The sequence below is a fragment of the Dipodomys merriami genome, unplaced genomic scaffold (genome assembly GCF_024711535.1).
Source record: "Dipodomys merriami isolate MVZ:Mamm:240054 unplaced genomic scaffold, mDipMer1.0.p SCAF_4, whole genome shotgun sequence".
Taxonomy (NCBI): domain Eukaryota; kingdom Metazoa; phylum Chordata; class Mammalia; order Rodentia; family Heteromyidae; genus Dipodomys; species Dipodomys merriami.
The window spans coordinates 7683430-7706336 of NW_027205603.1; the positions used below are offsets into that span (position 1 = coordinate 7683430).

General features: G+C 37.9%; 1 protein-coding gene across 1 annotated transcript in view; it reads left to right on the plus strand.

Annotated features, from left to right (window-relative positions):
* The window catches only part of Mrc1 (mannose receptor C-type 1), an 81657-nt gene that overhangs the window by 11762 nt on the left and 46988 nt on the right, over positions 1 to 22907 (plus strand). Inside the window, exons 2-8 of the mRNA XM_069990447.1 lie at positions 42 to 443; positions 2803 to 2976; positions 5884 to 6048; positions 11001 to 11114; positions 14295 to 14441; positions 17958 to 18143; positions 21690 to 21847. Coding sequence (XP_069846548.1) covers positions 42 to 443; positions 2803 to 2976; positions 5884 to 6048; positions 11001 to 11114; positions 14295 to 14441; positions 17958 to 18143; positions 21690 to 21847 — 1346 coding nt within the window. The remainder of the gene's footprint in view (positions 1 to 41; positions 444 to 2802; positions 2977 to 5883; positions 6049 to 11000; positions 11115 to 14294; positions 14442 to 17957; positions 18144 to 21689; positions 21848 to 22907) is intronic.

Below are 22907 nucleotides of genomic sequence, written 5' to 3' on the forward strand. Positions count from 1 at the left end.
CACACTTAAGCCCGTTTTCTTGTCTTCTCTCTTTTAAACAGATACCAGGCAATTTTTGATCTACAATGAAGATCACAAGCGCTGTGTGGAAGCCCTAAGTCCCACTTCTGTCCAAACTGCAGTTTGCAACCCGGATTCTGAATCTCAAAAATTCCGATGGGTGTCTGATTCCCAGGTTATGAGTGTCGCTTTTAAGTTATGCCTGGGGGTACCATCAAAAACTGATTGGGTTGCTGTCACTTTATATGCCTGTGACTCAAAGAGCCAATATCAGAAATGGGAGTGCAAAAATGACACGCTTTTTGGGATCAAGGGTGAAGATTTATTTTTTAACTATGGCAACAGGCAAGAGAAGAATATTATGCTGTACAAGGGATCTGGTTTATGGAGCAGGTGGAAGATTTATGGAACCACTGATGACTTATGCTCTAGAGGTTATGAAGGTAAACTTTCATGTCAAATTTCTCCCAGCTTAGCTGTCCTGTGCTAGAAATACTGATTCCATTCTTTATGCTTAGCCCCATTCTGTGCTCTAAAAAAGCATCATAGGGAATGAATGCAATAGAAAGTCCTGAATAATACTGAGCTAGTTGTAATAGCGAAGGAGGACATAGCATGAAACTTCTCCAAGGTATGGATTTGTTAAGCAAAGGGCCGCAGCTGTCATCACAATGTTTTGACCCCTTGCTTCTTACTTAACATTATAAAGTTGTAATATTAAACAAATCAAACTAACTTCTCTTTTTCTTTGGTTTAAATGATCCCGGGAGAAGTAATGACAAGAACAATATTCTTTACTAACTCAGATCAGCTAAGATGACATTGTGGCAAACGGTGTTTCAGGATTTTTCTGACTTATTTTGTCACCCTTCGGGTATGTAGAGACTATGGTAGGAAAGCTGAGGAAATAGTTTGTTAGTTGATATTGTAGCATATTTAGTTATCTCTCTTATATAATGACAGTACTTTGAGAAACTATTTTGTCCACAGTTGGTTCCATGAGCTCTTGAAGGTCAAACAAAATAAAGAAGATTTAGTCTTCCCTTATCATGGCCAAATTTCATTCTCTGTTGGCTGCCCAGAAACAGAGCAAAAACCAAAGGAAAATTTAAAAGGACTTGAAGCATTTCACAAAGGCCACTCTCTTGAATGAGATGATGCTATCACCCATTTCGAGTTTGGATGTAGTGAAGTGTTATCTAGAACAACCTCAAGGTCAGAGTACACTCCTGCCTTTGGGAACAAGAGATACCTGCTTCCAAATTACTTTGTTACTGGGGCTGCTGAGATGGGCTGAAGCCAGCTTATCACAGTGAGAACAAATGTAGGAATTGAGTTCTTTGGAAAGAGGTAGTTTGTCAGCTTTCTATCTTCTATCTGTATAAAACAGAGAGGAGAAGAGTGTAGAAATTGAAGTCAAGCTCACACAACACCTATTCTAGGGCACTTTTTGAACAAAATATACATTTAAAAACTCCAAGAGAGGCTAGCTAAGTAGCTAGCCTCCATCCAGGATACAATTTAAAATTAAAAAGTAGAACAGGGATGAAACCAACTTGAGTCCAGTTCTTCAGAGGAGACAATTGTGTTAATTGAGGAATTCAATATGAGTAATATGACACCATGGAACTGATTTTGTATTAAAATACACTAGAAGTCCCCTTCTCCTACCCTTTCTGACCTCCCATTTGTCTTGAGACAAATATGCACAGGGTTTAGAACAGTGGCTGTCCTATTTTAATAGGATTAAGAACTATCTGGAGAACTTAACATGCAGACCCTTATTCTGAATTAGCATATATGGGAGAAGGGATTTTTTTTAATTTTATTTTATTATAAAGGTCCTGTACAGAGGGGTTACAGTTACATGAGTAAGGTAACGAGTACACTTCTTGTCCAACATTGTTACACCCTCCTTTGTTTTTCTTCTACTATCCCTTACCTCCCTCCACCTCCCTACTCCTCCCTCCCCTCCCCCGCAAGTTGTAAAGTTCATTTCCAACATAGTGTCTGTGAGTATCATTGTTGCAATGGGTCATCCTGTGTCCTTGTTTCAGCATGTTGTTATTCCCCATCCCCTCCCAAAATTAGATAAATGTATATACAAGATGCAGGGTCCCCAAATCAAATACAGTGACAACAAGGGATAAACCATAGGGAGAAGAACATATAAAAGAAACAAAAAAAAAATCACATAGTACATTAAAAGCAACAACGACAAAGAAAAACCTCTTGTGTCCATATCTTGGGGTTCATTTCATTTAGTATCATCTTATATGGGGTCATATAAGCTTTTGAGCTTTTATGCTCATCTGATAAAATTAACCTAGAAAGAATGACACTGTCCCATTTGTTAGGAAATGGGAAGACTTGACAAAAATCATATTAAGTGAAATAAGCCAGACCCAAAGAAATATAGGTCCCATGGTTTCCCTTATTTGCAATAATTAAGTTATACATCAGGGAAGGGAATTTTTTCATTTTTTTTAAAAATAAAGACCCAAGTGCTTCTGCTGAAGATGATCACATTTTGCTTACTGGCTAATGACCTCTCAGTAGTCAAAAGAATCCTGCAACAGAGTTCAGAGGAAAGAAGAAAATGTATTTCAACATCCAGTGGCTATGAAGTAATATTAGAGTTACTCCTTAGTATGGACAGAAACAAGAAACCAGTTAAAGACTGGGATAGAGGCAGAAGGGGATACCCAGGTACAATTAGAAGAGAGAAGACCCAGTTACCTTAGCATGTAAAGTCAGTATTGACAATGTCACTCACATTCGCACATCAATCTATTTCTCCAGCCATGTACACACTCCTGGGCAACGCAAACGGAGCAACATGTGCATTCCCATTCAAGTTTGAAAACAAGTGGTACGCAGATTGCACAAATGTTGGACGATCAGATGGATGGCTCTGGTGTGGAACTACCACAGACTATGACATGGATAAGCTCTTTGGGTTTTGTCCATTGAAATGTAAGTAACTTTTGGCACATCCAACACAGCAACAGAAGGATGAGACCAGACCTTGTGTTTACCTACCACATCTCCCCCCAAGTGAATGCAGTTATTCATTTTCCCACTGGATCTGGTTGTTTTGATTTAACAATGGAAAAAACATAGTCTGTGTAGGCTGAAGACAGGAATACAGATCTTCTGAATCTCAACCTGACATTCGATAGGTAGTTAGATCTTGCTTAGAAGATCAAACTGCATTTCAACTACCCCAGCATTTCTTGCATTGGATGACCTTTCATATTTACCCACTCTCAGTTATTTTCTGAGATTTTAAGGTCGACCATACCGTATATCATACCACGTACTCTTAGTGCCAGAGATAGGAGCTTGTTTTCCCCCCGACCTACATTTTTTAATGAATGAAATGGAGGACACATGATGAGCAATGCTCATGAGGAAAACTCATAACCTTGGATCTCTTTAGAAATGTGCTGGAGAGTTAGCTTGAGGATGTAAAACAGAATGATTTTTAACCTTTTTACTTCTAATTTATGTCTTCAGAGCCAAATGCTCTGATTTTTTTTTCCATTTTAATGCAGAAGTCAAAACAGTGCAAGAAAAAACGAAGTCTATTTGCATTAAATGTTTCCAGCACAATTTATACACTCATGTCTTTGAGGGCTTTGTAATTTCACCATTTGTTTTATTTTTGTTTTCCTTTCAAAACTTCATTGTGCCCTCTTATCAGCCTCAAACTAGCAATTTCAATACAGGAAAATGAGACACAACTTATTGAGCTAGTGACACCAAACATATGCTCTCTGTTGTCTGTTGCACTGTTTACCATAATGTTTTCCTTCTATTTAGACATTTATTTTCAAGTATCCTGAGAACAGGAAAAGGAAAAGACCCTGTTCTATCAATTTATCATAGCTTGCAACTTTAGTTTCTAACATCACTTTTTGTTGGTTTATTGTGAGAATTTGAACTCTTTGGGGTGTTGTACACTCAGCAAACCTGGTTTGTTCATTGAGAAATAATGTTTTAATTCCATGATTTAAAATAGAAAAATATACATATTTTATTTTAAACTTCTCTGTTTGGCATTTATTTTGCTTCCTCCATTCTTCAACAAAGAAATAATTCTCCTTTATTCACTTTTACACTTTTAGCTTGTGATATACCAAGTAACTAAAGTTTCTAAAAATAGTAATTTAAAATATCTTTATTTTTCAATAAATAAACTCCATTTAAGTTTTATTTGGAAGGTCTTATAAGGCATCAGATCACTGGAATTTATTTAGATTTAACATTCATAATTCAGATTAGTTTGTCAGTTGTGGGGCTTAAACTGAGAGCCTGGGTACTGTCCCTGAGCTCTTTTTGCTCAAGGCTAGTGCTCTATTGCTCTGAGCCACAGCACCACTTCTGGTTTTCTAGTTAGTGGTTAATTGGAGATAAGAGTCTCACTGACTTTCCTGCCCAAGCTGACTTTGAACCACTATCCTTACATCTCAGACTCTTTAATAGGTAAGATTACAGGCGAGAGCCACCAGTGCCTGACTCCAGATTAATTTTTATATAAATGAAGAGTGGATTTATAGTTATTTTAGGGTTAGGGGTGGCAGCTTAATGTAGCCTACTCCGCATGCTCCAGGCCATGGGTTTAGTCCCCAGCATATTTCTGTCTCTCTGTCTCTGTCTCTGTCTGTCTCTCTGTCTCTCTGTCTCTCTGTCTCTTTCACACACACACGCACGCACACACACACACACACACACACACACACACACACACACACACACAATATTGCCTAAATCAAATAATAATGTGTTTTTTGTTCCTCTCTGACCTTCTGTGGGACCACAAATGTCATACCCACAGGGTGTGGTGTGTTACTTCCTTACCAGACCCAGTTAGGTTCAGAGTTAAGGATCATGACTGTGCATAGTGTGCAGGGGCTCAGTCTGGCACCCTAATACTGGCAATAAGTAATACTTACATGTAAGTTAATAATGTAATATTTACATTGTTGGCTTTTCAAGGCATATACCAAATTTATAGAGTATATAAAGAATCATAAACAGCAAAGACAAAGATAAGCTGAAATTTTTTTTTTTTACTCTGAGAAAAGAATATCTAGCCATCAATATCTACTATTACTAAGACCTTCTTCAGTGAGATTGCATGCACCTAATGAAGAGAAAATGTGGCTCTTTAAGCTCGGGTATAGCCCCTCTATCTATGGGATCTTCCCTTGTAATTCTTTTGTTTTTAAAGACCAAATGAAAGTATACAGACAACATATCCACTTGCAGAGAAAAGACTGATTTATTTATGTTCTGTCTTCTTTCAATATTTATTGTCTTGCTTGATTTAGAAAGTTGAGCTAACTGGCCCTACTCTCTATTTTTATTTTTTGGGTGCCAATACTCAGACTGGCTCACTACCACTTGTGTTAGAGCTCCACGGCTGGCTTATTGCTGGTTAGTTGAAGACAGTAGAATCATGGATTTTCTGCCCTGGCTGCTTTGAACTGTCATCCTCAGCAATCAGCCTCCTGAGTAGCTAGGATTTTATAGGCGTGAGCCACTGGCATCTGGGCTCTCTATTTTCATCTTTCCTTTCTAACCCATCAGATCTCAAATGTCCCAGAAGGAAAATAGGGATTTAATGCCTCTTTCCTTCTTTCTTGAGACACATGGAAGAGATTGGATGTGGCTGAACCTTTGAACTTCTAGTCTTCACTTCAGCAGGGAAGAAAATACATCTGGCTTTAAGAATAAAAAAAGATGGTGGGGGAGGAGATGAAAAGAAAAAGATACCATGGCAGGCAATAATGCTGGTTGAATGGTTTAACCAATGTTGTTTCCTGGATGCATTGCCAATGTCTGATGCAGACAAATTCCTTTTGACTTCTTTTGCAGTTGAGGGCAGTGAAAGATTATGGAGTAAAGATCCACTGACAGGCATTTTCTACCAGATAAACTCCAAGTCTGCTTTAACCTGGCACCAGGCACGGAAGAGCTGCCAGCAACAGGACGCTGAGCTTTTGAGTGTCACCGAGATTCACGAGCAAACATACCTGACAGGTAAATGACAGAGGGAGAAAGTGAAGTCGTGAGTAAAATCAGGATGGCTTGATTTACAGAAGGTAACTGACAAGTGCCACATGTGATTACATACATGCTGATACAATTGGTCCTGTAGTGGAGAGGACAGGTAAAGCCACCTGGCCCCATTCAGGAAGTGATGTGATGAGCCAACTTCCTTCTTTTGGTTATTGTGCTCTTCAGAGCCTGAAGGAGTTGAGGGATGAGTCTGGGCTCCCAGTAAAGGATGCCACTGTCAGTGAGGGATGTTGTTTTGAGGCATAGGCAATGGCTTGGCACCATGCAGGTCAAGGATTCACAATTTAGATCTCATCTGAATCCAGAGATCATGCATGAGTTCAAGGTGATAAGATGAAATCCTGTCACCATCTGGTGAAACAAGTCAAGCACTGCTAAACAGCCTTGCATCCATTGTGCCCAGGGTCCCTTCAACTCCCAGAATCTATAAGTTTTTTAAGTCTTATTGATAGATCTTGGCCCAAGGTGGGCCAAAAGCAAGAGAGGGTTAGAGGTAGTGCCTAGTGGTTAAGAATGAAGAAAGTTCTGAGTTCAAATCCCAGTTCTGCCCCCACCCCCTCAAAAAAGTGAGCTTGCTTTTTTTTTTATAATTGGAGAATTTAGAGTGGAGATGCCCAGATCAGACCCCAAGGATCCACCTCTTTTCTACCTCCTTGGTAGAGCAAACTTTTGTTGATCAACATTATGATTGGCATGTGGGCCAGGGAACCACACACGGCTTACGAAGTTCAGGGTCCACTTCGCTTCAGATGTTCATTTGGGTATCCAAGCCTGCAAAATTTTTGTCAGCAAATTTTAATGGAATCGAGAAAAGAATGATTTTTGCTTTTTTAGACAAGAGTTTGGAGTTACTTCCGGCCTTCCTGCAAGTCATGAACTATATCATATGATGAGGGAAAAAATCTGACAGGAAGTGTAAACTATGAAAGGATTTTTTTTCTGGAAGAAAGCTATTCATGATATTTCATGATATATTGAGGAAGAATCTAGAAAATAAAGGTGTGTGTTGGATGTCTGCTCTATTTGGGAGAAATATGTTGTTAATAAATTTTTAAAAATCACCACACAAATGGTTTCTACTTTTATGATAAGATTAATTTCATATGACGGTTTTGAGCAGTAAATAGGATTATTTCTGAATGTGTAAGTCAGCTTGATGACCCTGAGACTCAATTCACCATTATTTATTGAGTTGAACAGATGCAGTGTACCCTGCAGTGTAAAGTCAGTGTATCCTGACTTTATTTCTAAAGCTAGCATCAACCCTGTAGCTGAATCCTGAAATCTTCACATGGTAGATGCACTCACAGGCTGATCAGCAAAGAGAATTAGAAAGCTTGCCTAATGCTTCCAGATCATACAAGCGCTGAAGGGAATCTAGCCCTGTCCCCCATTTTACCCTGTCCATGTCCCACTTACACAATGAGCAGTCATGTGCTAGTACCTAAGGCCCCAAGGAGAGCTCTCCACCACCCCCCCTCCCCACAAGCCTCTCCTTGCTATGACAAATGCTGTTCACTCTGGACATCTAGGTTACTGCCCTCTGCAGGGCAAAGCCCACCTGTCCTCCCCCCACCTCCTCTTGATTTGTCTTTCCACCCTGCAAAACATCGGGACACTACAAATCCTCAATTCCTGAATCAAATCTGTATCTACATGTGAGTAGGGCTGCTTTTACAGAACTGAAAGAAGAGAGGGGAAGTGAAATTTGGCTTCTTACTTTGATTTGCTTTCACTAGTTTCCTTTGATGCTATGTAGAAATGAAATGATCTTCATGTAGAATAATTTCTCTATGTAGAAATGAAGATGAAAATACCAGTGTATGGAAATGGCACTGTGGGCCAGGTCGTAGAGCGCTAGTTTTGAACAAAAGAAGCCCAGTTACAGAGCCCTGACCTAAAGTTCAATGCCCAAGACCAGCCAAAAACAAACAAATGAACACACAAAACAGTGTAGTATTGGACATGGATGCACATGCTGTCATGGCTGAATTCAAAAGTAGGCATATGATCATTGCAGACAATGCAGGCAGAAGAGATAAAAGTTCAAAAAAATTAGCATGTGGGTTTGTTGTTACATATAACCACACTAAAATGTTTGGTCTGCACCTTTATAAAATTGCAAATGCACATTAGAGAAAAAAATTAGAGACCAAGCTTCTGTACTTTCTGTGCCATTTTTGGCAGTGAGTCTGTGCTCTCTCCATCCACACCACTTTGCAACATGAATGTGTGTGTGTGTGTGTGTGTGTGTGTGTGTGTAAGTCAAAATACTTAAAAACAATTTTAATGGTTTTGAGATACATCAGAGTAACTGATTATACCAGAACAAAGGAATGGAATGTGTTGGCAGCATGTGTATTTGTGTTCAAACCTCATTCAATCTTTCAGGTGTTTTATCTATGAAATGAACATCATTTAAAATGCATAGCTTAACAGGATTGAGTGCTTAATTGATACCTGTTACACCTGAAAGATTAACTAGGAATGTATCCTACAAATAACAGGAACATAAATGACCCATTATGGTTTACTAACCTGTATGAATACAATGGTTTGGTATTTTATTATTAATTAATCTTTCATCAATTAAAAGACTTTTGAGGATCCAGAAAATAAGAAGTTAGTTCTTCACACCAGCGGTCTATGTTGCTTTTTACTTTTCAACTTCAGTTTCAAATCTCTACAGAGTTTAAGCCATTGTAATTATGGTTTATTATGTACCTGAAGTGTTCATGAGCCAGGCACCAGTGGCTCATACCTGTAATCCTAGCTACTCTGGAGGATGAGAGCTGAGGATCTCAATTGGAAGCTAGCTGAGTCAGAAAAGTCCCCGTGATTTGAATTCTTGATTCTAGCCATTCTAACTGGAGTGAGGTGGTATCTCAATGTTGTTTCGATTTACATTACTTTTATGGCTAGAGGTTGAGCATTTCTTCATGTGTCTATTGGCCATTCTTATTTCCTTTTCAGAAAAGTTTCTCTTTAAGTCTTTAGCCCACTTATTTATTGGACAGTTGTTTCTTTGAAGATTTGTTGTTGGGGGATTTAATTTTTTGAGTTCCAAGTATATTTTAGATATTGCTGGAGGGGATGTGGCCAGAAGGGAACCCTACTGCATTGTTATGGGAGTGTAAACTTACTCAACCACTGTGGAAAGTAGTATGGAGGTTCTTCAAAAGACTCCACATAGAGCTCCCCTATGACCCAGAAATCCCACTTTTGGGCATTTACCTGAATGATCACAAACAATACCATACTAAAGCTACCAGCACATTTTTATTGCAGCATTATTTACCATAGCTAAGATATGGAACCTACCCAGATGCCCCTCAGTAGATGAATGGATCAAGAAAATGTGGTATATATACACAATGGAATTCTATACCTCCATCAGAAAGAATGACATTGCCCCATTTGTTAGGAAATGGAAAGATTTGGAAAAAATTCTATTAAGTGAAGTAAGCCAGGCCCAAAGAAACATAGGTCCCATGGTTTCCCTTATTTGCAATAACTAATATATGTCTGAAACAAGCAGAAAAGGTCAGATAAGATGATGTTAAGCGAAATGTACCCCAAGATAAGGACTCAAATGGTTTTTTATTTCTTGCTATTGCTTCTAACGTATTTATAGGTACCATGTTATTTTTTTTTGTTGCTTTGTATGTCCCTCCCCCACGGTATAACCCCTGTTTTCACTATATTTGATGTTGGTATAATTTGTGGAGGGGAAGGGAAAAAACAAAATATTTAAAGAGGGATACAGGTTGACCCATTGCAACAATGAGATGTACAAGATGCTATGTCGAAAAATGAACTTTACAATTTAGGTGGGGTGGGGAGTGGGGGAAGTGTAGTTGTAGAGATGGGAGGGAAGGGATGGTAGGGGAAAAACAAAGGAGACAACAATGCTTGATAAGAAATGTACTCATTACCTCGCTCATGTAACTGTAACCCCTCCTCTGTACAGTATTTTCACAATAAAAAACACTTATTTAAAAAGAAAAGAAAAGAAATCAAAAATCCCCATGAGACTCTTTTTTTGTGTGTGTGTGTATTTATTATATTTTCAGCTCAGGGACAGCGCCCAGGGCCCAAGTTCAAGCCCCAGGACCTGTTCCAGAAGAGGGAGGGGGGAGAGGGAAGGGGAGGGGGAGGGGGAGGGGAGGGGGAAGGAGAAAGAGGGAGAGAAGAGAGAGGAGAGAGGGAGGAAGGAAGGAAGGAAGGAAGGAAGGAAGGAAGGAAGGAAGGAAGGAAGGAAGGAAGGAAAGAGGCCTAGTAGAGAGGTCTGCACCCCCGTGAGACTCTTATCTCCAATAAACTACTCAAAATCAGAAGTGGAGCTGTGGCTCAAACTGGTAGAATGCTAACCTTGAGCTGAAAGAGCTCAAAGACAGTGCCCAGTCCCTGAGTTCAAGCCCCACAGCTGACAAATTAAATTAAATTAAATTAAATGTTTATGTGTTTTGAATTTAATCACCATTGATGAAGAAAAATGAAAATACTAAAAATATAGAATTTTTAAAATAAGTTGTGAAATATGAGGTGGCAGTAATGACTTCTGAACATGATCATTTGAGATGTTTATTGAATTTTTTCTGTGATGAAGAAGTGTGGCTGTTAATCTGAAAAGAAGGAGGAGATATGTCTGCATTTAGAAGCACATTCATAGGAGTTTGAGTTAGATCTGAGGGAAATCTGAATATGAATCTTTCCAGCTTGCCTATGCTCTTGGCTTATTTCTAGACCTATTGGTGGTGGTTCTAGTTCTACTTGCTTTACACAGTTAAGAGATTCAAAGGTGTTAGGTGATGATGATGATGACTTCTCTCAATTACCTTAAATCTGAATTTAATCCCACTGTCCTTTCTGAATGCCCATTTTGTGTTTGTTCTTGTCTCTTTTTTGCATAGGATTAACCAGTTCCCTGACCTCAGGACTCTGGATTGGGCTTAATAGTCTGAATTTCAACACCGGTTGGCAGTGGAGTGGGGGCAGTCCATTCCGATACCTCAACTGGTTACCAGGTAAGGCTCAGCCTGGCTGTTTAATTAACCCAAATTTAATTCATCTGGACACCACATAGACCTCTATCATCTTATTGTAGATCTCAGAGAGAAGAATTTGGAGGTGTCATTGAGCATCATCTATTTCTTACTATTTTGAAATCTGTCAGATTGGAATATTCTAAAATCATTGGTGTTGGGATTAGCATTCTGGGATAAGGATCCTTCTGCTAGGATTGTCCTACAAGTCAATTCAAGTCTTTGTTTAAAATTTCACCCCATGTTTGCTTGGTTAAGATATTGTATTTAATAGAAAATTGAGCTATGTAACTTCAGCGTAGGGATGGGATAGAGAAAGATGGGAGAGGACAATGGATGGGATGACATTGATCAAGATGCATTGTATAATCCGATTTCTGGATATGAAGGCTCTTGGTATAACTACTTAAATAAACTATTGGCAAAGTCTCACAAGGTACTTTCAATTTTTGTATGACTGACCTTGGAATCTTTTGTCCTAACTTTGTTTTGATTTGTTAGTAGTACTAGGGTTTGACTTCAGAGTCTCACCCTTACTTAGCTTGAGTGCTTGGCTTGCATTTTTCCACTTAAACCATGCCTCTAGCCCAAATTTTGAAGATAGAAGATAGAATATCAGACTTTTCTGCCTATCTGGCTTCAAACAGTGGTCCCCCCAAAACTGGTGTCTTGAACAGTCATCATTACGGTAATAGCCACTGGCACCCAGTTTGCTGTAAACCTTTGAAATTTTTAACATTCCACATGAAAGAACTCATGTACAACATATGTGTTCAGGATATGTAATATACAATGTTAGAGTACAGGCTACGCCTATACTCTATTACTGGACAACATATTCTGTTACTGGAATCTTGAAATGAATATCAGCTTTATTTTTTCGGAACTAAGAGAAGTAAATATTATTGTAAAGGAATATAACATGCTTATTTTTTCCTTTTGTTTACATAGGTAAATTTCTTTTATATTAACTATTTTTATTATTTTTAAGTTGTACAGTGGAGTTGCCATTCAAAAAAGCAGTTTATGAATACAGTTCCTCTTGATCAATGTCACCTCTTTCAACATTCTTACCCAGCCTTGGTTACCCCCTCCTTCCCTCACTTTTCTTAATTTTTAGAATATGTATTGAATTTTTGCCACTTATCAAAGCAGTTTATGTATACAATGCATCTTGATCTGCACCATCTCTTCATCATTTGTACCCTCAAATATTTTTGAGTGAAGATCTAATTTGTCTGTTCCCTTACTCAAATTAGGATATTAAACCTCAAATTCAAGGTTATCAGTTGATCTCAATCAAATCATTAGACAACACTAATCACTTAGTAGTGGATGAGAGTTTCTCTTTCATGGTGAAACACATAAGATAAACTGTGTAATTAAAAAATTATTCCAGATATGAAGATTTAATGTTCAACCATTTTCCTTCTAAGAGTTCACTGAGAATTTAGGGTTAATTTTGGTGGAGGTGTGGCTATGACAGTGGAATATTATGGGAAAGGAAAATATTTTCCTTATTAAAATAAATGTCTGGGCAACAGGTGCAATATTTCTTGAAATTAAAATTAGAAATTTTGTTAAATATTATAAATTGTTTTTGCATCAATTGTGCAACCAAGCCTTTCAATTGAACTTGTATATAATTAAGGAATGCATGTATTAAATTAAAAGAATGTGTTTGCATTGCAGATAAGGAATCCAATACATAATGACTGTTCAATTAGTAAAGACCACTAATTGATACTTTAAGGTTGTGGTGTTATATTCATCAATAAATGTATAACATGATTTTCTTATTAATGCATTAATAACCAATAGCCTTAAATAGCTATTGTTGTACCTTGAAAGGTTCTAGTACTTACATTGATTCATTAAAGAATGTAGTTTATTCATGCTCATTTCAATTGTGACATGAACTACTCTTTGGAGATGGTTTTAAATCATGTATCAGGGTAAGAAACAAGCATGAAAAATGTAGGGTGTATCCATTGCACTAACAATATTAACCACTGGTAAGAAATAGAAGAGGGGTTAGTTTCTACAAATATTCTTCAACGGGTGGACTTCAGGATATTCAGTATCTTAGTACTGAAAATCCAGTTATTTCCCTGCTTGCTTGCTTGCTGGCTTGCTGGCTGGCTTCCTTCCTTCCTTCCTTCCCTCCTCCCTCTTTCCCTCCCTCCCTCTCTCCCTCTTTTATTTTCTCTCTTTCTCTTTCTTTCCTTTCTCCTCTATCCTTTCTTGTAACAGGGTTTGGACTCAGGCTTCCCTGGTCCTGTACCACTTGAGTCATGCCTCCATCCTGGCTTCTTTCTGGTTAATTGGATATGGAATCTTGTGAACTTTTCTGCTCAAGCTGGCTTCTGACAGTGGTTCTCCCACTCGCAGCCTCTCAAGTAGCTTGGATTATAGGCATAAGTCACTGGTTCTTAGCTTCCCAATCATTCATTTTTCCATCTCTTCCCTCCAATTAGGGGAAGTTTGCCTGTATCCTAGCCCTCAAAATTAGCTTGAACAAGCTGGGGTTTCCACTCAGATTTTTGGCACTGTCCCTAAGTGTTTTGCTCAATGATACTGCTCTACCATTTGAGCCACAGCTACATTTCCCGCTTTTCAGTGGTTAGCTGGAAATAAGAGCCTCACAGACTTTTCTATCCAGGCTGGCTTGAAACATGATGCTCAGATCTCAGCCTCCTGAGTAGTTAGGATTATGGGTGTGAACTTAATGACTTTGGGTGTTGTTTTTTTTTTTTTTTTTTTTTTGCTGTTGTTGTTGTTTATTGACAGGACTGTGGCTAGTTTAGAATAACTAGGTAACTCTCTGTAATACAAAGTATAATCCAACGTGGCAACTATTTATATTTTAAGGTCTAGCTTTATGCGCTGATGCTGGGGTGTGGGGATTATTTCAAAGAAGTCTACTTGTGTAATCATCGTTTTTGGAATTGGAACGATCCACCAATAAGGAAGCCAATAGGTCCCCATCATGTCTTTTGCTCTGCAATCAGTCAGTGTTGATTTGTGAATGTGTAGCAAAAGGCAGAATGGGGACCCATTACAGCCCAAGGATGGATGAATGGATGGCAAAGAGGGCTGAGGGGTGCTGTCTGTGTAAAATGCTTACTGTAGTTCCACCTTAACTTTTCTGTGCTCTCAAAGGAAGTCCATCATCCGAACCCGGAAAAAGCTGTGTGTCACTGAATCCTGAAAAAAACGCTAAATGGGAAAGCCTTGAATGTGTTCAGAAATTAGGCTATATTTGTAAGAAAGGAAACAATACTTTGAATTCTTTTATTATTCCCTCAGGTAAGTGACCTATTTGACCTCTTTACATAAAATTACAACTTAATTATAATTGGATAACTCCAGAGGTTTTATTAATAGTTCGTGGGGGGATGTAAAGATAATCCTAAAAAATTTCTGTTAGTTGTAACTTTTATTGGTTGTTAATTTTTCCTTCGAAATATAGAGCAGTAGTTGGACATTGTGCAAATAATTATCTTCTCTTTCCAGCCCTATAAGGTAGGTCTTATTTTTCATTCTTTCTTTCTTTTTTGGGTCCGGTTGTGGGGCCTGAACTCTAGGCCTGGGTGCTGTCCCTCAGCTCTTCAGCTCAAGGCTAGCGCTCTACCACTTGAGCCACAGCGCCACTTCCGGCTTTTTTCTTTTTGCTTATGTGGTGCTGAGGAATCGAACCCAGGGCCTCAGGCATGCAAGGCAAGCGCTCTACCACTGAGCTACCTTCCCAGCCCCAGGTCTTATTTTTCAAATACTGTAGAAGAGGAAATAATGTTGATGGAATATACACCATTTGCACCTATGACAAAAGTGGAATCCAAGCCAGGAAATAATATCTAAAAGGGATGCTGCTATTATTAGCGATTGGTTTGGATTCTATTACTCTTCAGTGTCATATCTGACACTGAACCCTTCAGCACAATGGAATAACACATCCAGAATGTACAAATATATGTATATATATATATATATATATATATATATATATATAATTCCTACATAGGTTATGTAATCTATATAAATTTTGAGTAGGAATGTGCTATGTAAAGTAGGTTTAGGAAAAAAATAGTCCATGATGCACTTTATTAGACTTTTATAGAATTAAATTCTTACGTCAAGAATGAATTCTTAAGCCAGATATTGGTGGCTCACACCTTAATCTTAGTTACTCAGGAAACTGAGATTTGAGGCTCATGGTTCAGAACCAGCCTGGGCAGACAAATCTGAAAGACTCTTATCTCCAACTAATCACCCAACAGCTAAAAGTACAGTTGTGGCTTCAAGTGGTACAGGCTAGCTTTGAGCACAAAAACTGAATGACAGTGCACAGGCCCTGAGTTTTAGACCCAGTTTAAGTGCGTGTGTGCACGTGCACATGCACACACACACACACACACACACACACACACACACACACACACACACACACAGAATGAATTCTTCAAAATGAAAAGCAAATTTCACCATCAGCCATATTTGGAGAAGTCATTAATGTCTGACAGGTTTATTCCTTTATTTATTTATTTTTTTTCTGCTTGAAAATGTGACAGTGCAGCATGCCTCACTTCTTTCCTCCTTGGCTTTGAAAAGCAGATTTATTCAGCTTGAAATATGATTGATAGGGCTGGAAATCCAAAGGGCACCTTCCTTCCATTCATATTGGTTGCTTGCGTGTTTTAAGACCTTATCTTGTAAGTGGCTGCATTATTTTCAGTTTGTGGGACAGTAAAATTAGATCATCCCACCAGAGGGCCTCAGAGATATGCCAATGCTTTTTGTTTTATTTATTTATTTTCTTTTTTCTGGTAACCACTGAAATGACACAGAATCTAAGTTTACATTGAAGGAAAGGGGATTTTTCTTTTTTTTTTTTATTGTGAAAATACTGTACAGAGGGGTTACAATTACATGGGCAAGATAATGAGTACATTTCTTATCAAGCATTGTAGCCTCCTCCTTTGTTTCCCCTTCCCATCCCTTCCCATCCTCTCCCAGCCCCCCACCCAATTCTCCCCCCCCACCAAAGTTGTAAAGTTTGTTTTCGACATAATGACTTGTACATCTCATTGTTGCAATGGGCCCACCTATATCCCTATTTAAATGATTTGTTTTTCCCCTTCCCCTCCACAAATTATACCGACATCAAATACAGTGAAAGCAGGGGTTATACCGTGGGGGAGGGACATACAAAGCAACAAAGAAATAATCTTATAAATGTGTTAGAAACAATCGCATGAAAGAAAAAAACATTTGAATACATATCTTAGGGTTCATTTCTCTAACATCACCTTATCTGACCTTTTCTGCTTGACTCAGACATATACTAGATATTACAAATAAGGGAAACCATGGGACCTATGTTTCTTTGGGCCTGCCTTACTTCACTTAATATAATTTTTTCCAAGCAGAAAGGAGATTTTTCAAATATGAATTTTTGTATTCTAATAACATAGCATGTGGATATATTCTTAACTTTTTACAGACGGTATCCTGAATCCTGGGTTTAAGCAACGATGCTGCAATCTCTGCTTTGTTTTTCAGGGTTTTTTTTTCCCCTGATTTCCTTGAAATCAGGGCTTTATGTTCTTGTTTAGCTTTTCTACTCAAAGCTGGTGCTCTCCTATTGAACCACACCTCCATTTCTAGCTTTTGCTGGTTAATTGGAGATAAGAGTTTCTTGGACTTTTCTGCTTGGACTGGTTTTGAACCACAATCCTCAGATCTCAGTCTTCTGCTTAGCTAGGATTACAGGTATGACCCACCAGTGCCTGGCTCAAGCTTTACTTCTAAGGGAAAAACAGGAGCAATTCATTAGAAGAATACAAGGAAAGGTACTCTGTATTGCACATTTACTAAAACAGCACACTCAAAACATTTACTATTAAGCTTCAATATATAAATTGACCTTGATCTGGTAAGCATGTCCCTGTCTAAGCAAGGTAGTTAGGTAGATGGATATTTAGAATAGTAACTGTAAAATAGTAAAATGCATATATAATATATCAGTTATGGTTTCATTTTTTTTTTCCTGACAAGCACTCATTACCTAACTAACACCAGTTTCAAGGGCATTTGGGGACCAATGTTGTGTGTTGTGCTCATCATCATAAAACATCTCTTACCATCACTAACTAATAGAATGAACCTGTGCAACATGCAATCAAAATTAGAGAATTTGACCACGATTATTCATAGCAATGATGAGAAGCTTAGGGATTGATTTACTTCAATAATAATTGTGTGGCACCTAATCACATACAAGCACCTTTTCTCCATTCTTTTCTAGTTCCAAACAGAGTGAGGCTGGAAATTTTAAATAGCTATTGATATTAATTAGTTTGTTTCACTTGGGTGGCTCTATCAGTCCTGTGTGCTTAAAACTACACAGTGGATGGGAAATTCAAGTTTTACTCTCTGAGACTCAACAACATGTGACACTTTCTAGGAGTGAATGAATAATGCATGATAGATAGGATTACTGTTATGGCAATAAAGATTTGCTGATCACAAAATTCAGATAAAATTAGTCTATCATATCTCCCTGCAATCTTGCAGTTATAAGAGCTCCCGTTCAGCTTTTGCCTGTATTAGTCTAAACACAAGCGAAATAGAAAATGTCTAGTCCATCCTTTGTGATTATGTATGCCAAAAAAGAAAGAAAAAATTATCTTCATGTTCCCACAGTTACGAACGGTTTTTATTTCTGTGCAGAAAATGACATTTATGTATGTGGGAAATATTATTAGGATTTTAAACAAATGTTCTCTCTTTTAAAGGCTTTCCAAACTCTTTATTCTTTTCTAGAAAGCGATGTGCCTACCAGTTGTCCCAGTCAATGGTGGCCCTATTCAGGCTACTGTTACAAGATTCACCGAGAGGAGAAGAAGATCCAAAGAGATGCCTTGCGGGCCTGCCGGAAGGAAGGAGGCGACCTAGCCAGCATCCACACCATTGAAGAGTTCGACTTTATCCTCTCCCAGCTAGGATATGGTGAGAACTTTTGCGCTGCTGACAAGCTTGCGACTCCAGTCTTTTCTCTTGACAGCCTCTCGAAAACAGAATCTTACTACGAACTTTAAGAAATGGAAGTCTATCATGACCAATGTGAATTTAATTTCGACATATGTTCATCAGGGCTACAGAAGGAAATTTGTATAATAATTGAAAGCATAGTCATCACTGAAAGATGACACCATTTTTTTCCTTTTGAATAGAGAGCAGATTTATGGGTCAAATTTCAATATTCTTTTTTCATGTGAAATCTGTGTTGAAATGTCTGTGTTGAACTTGTCGACATTTAGTTTTCTTGGAATTACTCACATGGATGTGTGTGTGTGTGTGTGTGTGTGTGTGTGTATGTGTGTGTGTGTTTTAAGTACCAGTATTATATCTCACAAGGAAGGTCTTTAGATGAACCACCTATATTGGATTTTCTTGTGATGATCAATACAGCTAAGGCAGAAAAGGTGTTCAAGAATGGAAAGAATGGGACACTAGTTTTAGAGTGGTTAGATGTGGTACTAAGCCTTCTAAAGAACATTATGTCTCAATTTGGGATTGTATGTTCAAAAATACAGAGAAAAATCACTAACCAGAAATAAACTATAAATGAAATGAGCGGGTATTGCTTGTCTTGAAGAACAGGCTGAGAAGCAACATAGTGTAAGAGCCTGTCATGTAAGTATTGTGCAGTACTTGCTGTTCTTATGATTATCATTTGCATCCCCCACCTATGAGTCCATTGAGTAGCTGCATCTGCTCTTCATTTCCACCTGGCAAACCCAGAAATGGATGGTGGGAGGGAAGAAAAAGCTAGTTTCCTGACTCAAGCTGATAGGGTGTGGGAAAGATAAAGCAATTAATAAATAGATATGATTAAAAGTGGTCTCTGACAAAAGATTACCCAAATGCTCAAACACTATTACTCAGAGAATCTGTCTCTGCGTGACTAATTTGGTACAGCTGGAGAAAGCAGCCTAGAAGCATTGTCTTAGTTCTTCTATGTACATAGCCTGGGAAATTCAAGCTAAATAAAGATAATGTAACCACAACAGATATATCTGAAGGAGTATTGCTTAAATTTACATCTGAAGACTAGTTACTTAAGCTTATTGTGGCATAAAAGCAAGTAAGCTTGCAGTGAATCAATAGGGGGCGGATTGATCGAAGATGCGAAGGGGTGACTCTACTTTCTACAAAATGGAATAGTTATAGGAAAAACAAGTATTTTTATTGTTATAACTACTTTGGGAAGCTTGATGAATAAAGTGGTTAAATTGAGCTTGAAATTAGAAACCCTTCCATTTGGAAAAAAGAGTCATTAAAAGTAACATTTACCTGACAGTATTTGTAATGTTATAAGTATTGTAATACAGTATTTATCTGATAAATATAATAATCTTGATAGAGATACAGAAAAGTTATAAAATTAAGAGTATTACTTCCACATCAAACCCCCTTTTGTTAGCTAATTCAGATGATAGCTTTTATGTTCATCTTGGAAACATATTGCAAGTGGATAAATTGGAGCAGCTAACATAAGCTGTGATTCTATCAACTAACACAACTTCCTTAACTGACTTAAAAATAAGCCTAACAACTTGATACTAACATATTTTATGCTTTTGTAGGAGTAAAGATTGTGCTTAGTTGCTGGGCACTGGTGGCTCACACCTGTAATTTTCTACTCAGGAGGCTGAGTTCTGAAAATAAGGTTCAAAGGCATCCCAAGCAGGAAAATCCATGAGACTCTTATCTCCAATTAACTACTAAAAAGCAGGAAGTAGATCTATGGCTCAAGTGGTACAGTGCTAGCCTTGAGCAAAAGTAGCTTAGGGACAGTGCTCAGACTCCAAGTTCAAGCCCTAGGACCAGAAAAAAAAAAGAAACGAAAGAATAAAAGAGGTTTAGGAATGATAAATCTATAAAAGAATAGGTTAGTGAGAAAAAAAGTATCAGGAACCCTTCATATTTTATTGTAATTGTGGAACTTAGGAGCTTCATTTTACATTGGTCTCTAACCCAAATGCTTGTGAGGTACAAGAGGTTGCTTGCAGCCTTTATTTGTTGCTCAGAGATCATGAGCTGCCAAGTGGAAGGAAAGGAAAGGGAACCAACCTAGATATGCACTCATGCTTTTGTGACCCTGGAAACACCTGCTGCATCTGCTGTGCGGCCAGGCTAGGACTTCTGCAAAGCAGAAGCACAGCTGAGTGCAACTTTGAGGAGGAAGAAAGTTGGCCATTTAGTGGAATTCCTATGGGGTCTGATATCTTTCTCAGTTTTACCAAACATCATCATCTTTACAATCCTCAGAAGTCTTTTTATTTTAGCATTAAAAGATTATCTATGAAGCATTCCTGATGAAAACCCAACTATGTAACATATACATATTGAAATAAGTATGTGTGTATACACATGTATATATGTATATCTATCTCTACACATGTGTCTATACATACATAATATATTTTAATTGTGCAAAGAAGCTACCATTCAACAAATCAGTTTATATGTACACTGCATCTTGATTAATGACACTGCTTTCATCATTCTCCATGTATATAATATATACTATATATAAATAATTTGATTTTATTTGGAAATGTTTATTTTTGCAGCCATGAAATCTTAGATCTTTAACTACTGTAACTTTGTCCCGTTATTTATTGAGATATTTATGTCTTTTAAAGAAAAAAACCCCAATATTATGAAAAATTTAAATGACAAAATTCAATAGGGTTCTTCATTAAATTCCAAAGCAAAATGATCATATTTCCCAGGTTTATGTGTCATTTTGAGTTTAGCCTTATTTGTTTCTTGAGTTTTGCTGGCATTTTCTGACATCTTAATGAAAATGATTATAAATTCACTTATATTTGTAGACTAGTAAATAACTGACAAATGCCAGCCAGCAGCCTACTTACTGATTTTATTTTTCAGTGTTTAGATTCTTTTTACCTCTATTGTAGTGATTGAACTTTAATCAAAACACCTGAACTGTTCTTGATAAACAACAGTAAAGTCAAAGTGGTTTTAAATTTGTTCTTTGGACATACTCTTGATATTTAATGGAAGTCATGTAGATTATATATGTAGGGTGGGTGGGGGTAAATCTGTATGTGTCTGCACACATACAAGACACAATATTTCCAACAATATGATTGCATTTGGCATGGCGAAGTATTTGTAACAAAAAAGCACATCCCTGAGACCGGGAATAGTATGACTTTGACCTGAGTTTCCTTTTCCCAGCTGCCAGGAGATTTAACTTCAACTGTGCAACCAAAAAATTCCATTTCATTTACAATGTAAAGAAAACATTACACATGTAAAACTAACATCATAAATGTCATGGACATATGATTTTATAGCCTGTAGACAATATTAACACTCAAGAGGATTATCTTTTATGGCCCTTACAATATCAAAATAGTTGTGTTGACAGAGCACAATGCCTTCCTCTCTCGGTGCTCTGTTGACCTTTGGAAAGACACTGTTTGAAATTTTACTTTGTGACTTTCCCTTTCTATGTAGAGGTGAATGATGAGTTGTGGATTGGTTTGAATGACATCCGGATGCAAATGTTCTTTGAGTGGAGCGATGGGACCCCCGTGACGTTTACCAAGTGGCTTCGTGGAGAACCAAGCCATGAGAACAACAGGCAAGAGGACTGCGTGGTGATGAAAGGCAAGGTGAGGCGAGGCAGCCGTGCTGAAGGTCACATGAAGGTCACAAGTGTGTCCCCTGCTCCCTCTTCTGTTCCATGCATGTGATGCTTACGTGCTTTCTACTCTAGGCAAGCTGGTATGCATCAGAGTGGAATCAAGGTCTGGGGTCAGTTTCGTAACTTTTTCTCAGTTGTCTAGCAGAGTCTAATTTTCAAGAAGATCACACAGGGAAAAGACAGAAACTTTTGGTTTAAGGATAAAATTGACTGATAAATGACACGTCTTGGTTCCTCTACGATATAATTGATTATATATTAATATATAACCTATCTATATAATCTATTGTTTTCTATTACCTGAATTTATTTATCATCTATCTATCTATCTATCTATCTATCTATCTATCTATCTATCTATCTATCATCTAACTATATTTTTTATTACTAAATTTACTTCTCTCTCAGTGACAATGCACAATCACATATACAAATGCAAATTTTGTCTTCCGTTCCCAAGATAGTAAGTGTATCTGGATCCTAAACATTCATGTTCCACTCATCCTTCTGCTACCTCTACCTCCTTCTTACCAGGGTATGCTACTTGGTTTCTTCTGTCTGTTCCTTGGAGATTATGTACACACGCACGCACGTGCGCTCAACACACACACACACACACACACACACACACACACACACACACACACACCACATACATACTCATAATCAAAGCTCTCTTTCTCTTTTCCACTGAGTGCCCCAAGTCACTGCAGACTCAGCTGGCCATGGACACATCATGGTTTCTGTAGCCTAGAACTTGCCCTCAGAGAGCATATATTTCTCAATAGCTTATATATGCTTTGTTAACGTAAAGCTCACAGTGACTGAGAATATGAGGCAGCTGCCTACACACCTCCATAGTGTCATCATTTAAGAGTCTATGTACATGCTCAGGAGTTCCTTTTAGAGTCTCTATGATCAGTGACTGGGAAATCATAGATGCAAGACATATTGGGAGGAAATCCCTGGGTCACATTATGCTTCCACGTAAAGCGTGAATTTACCTTTCCCTTATATAGATACCATTT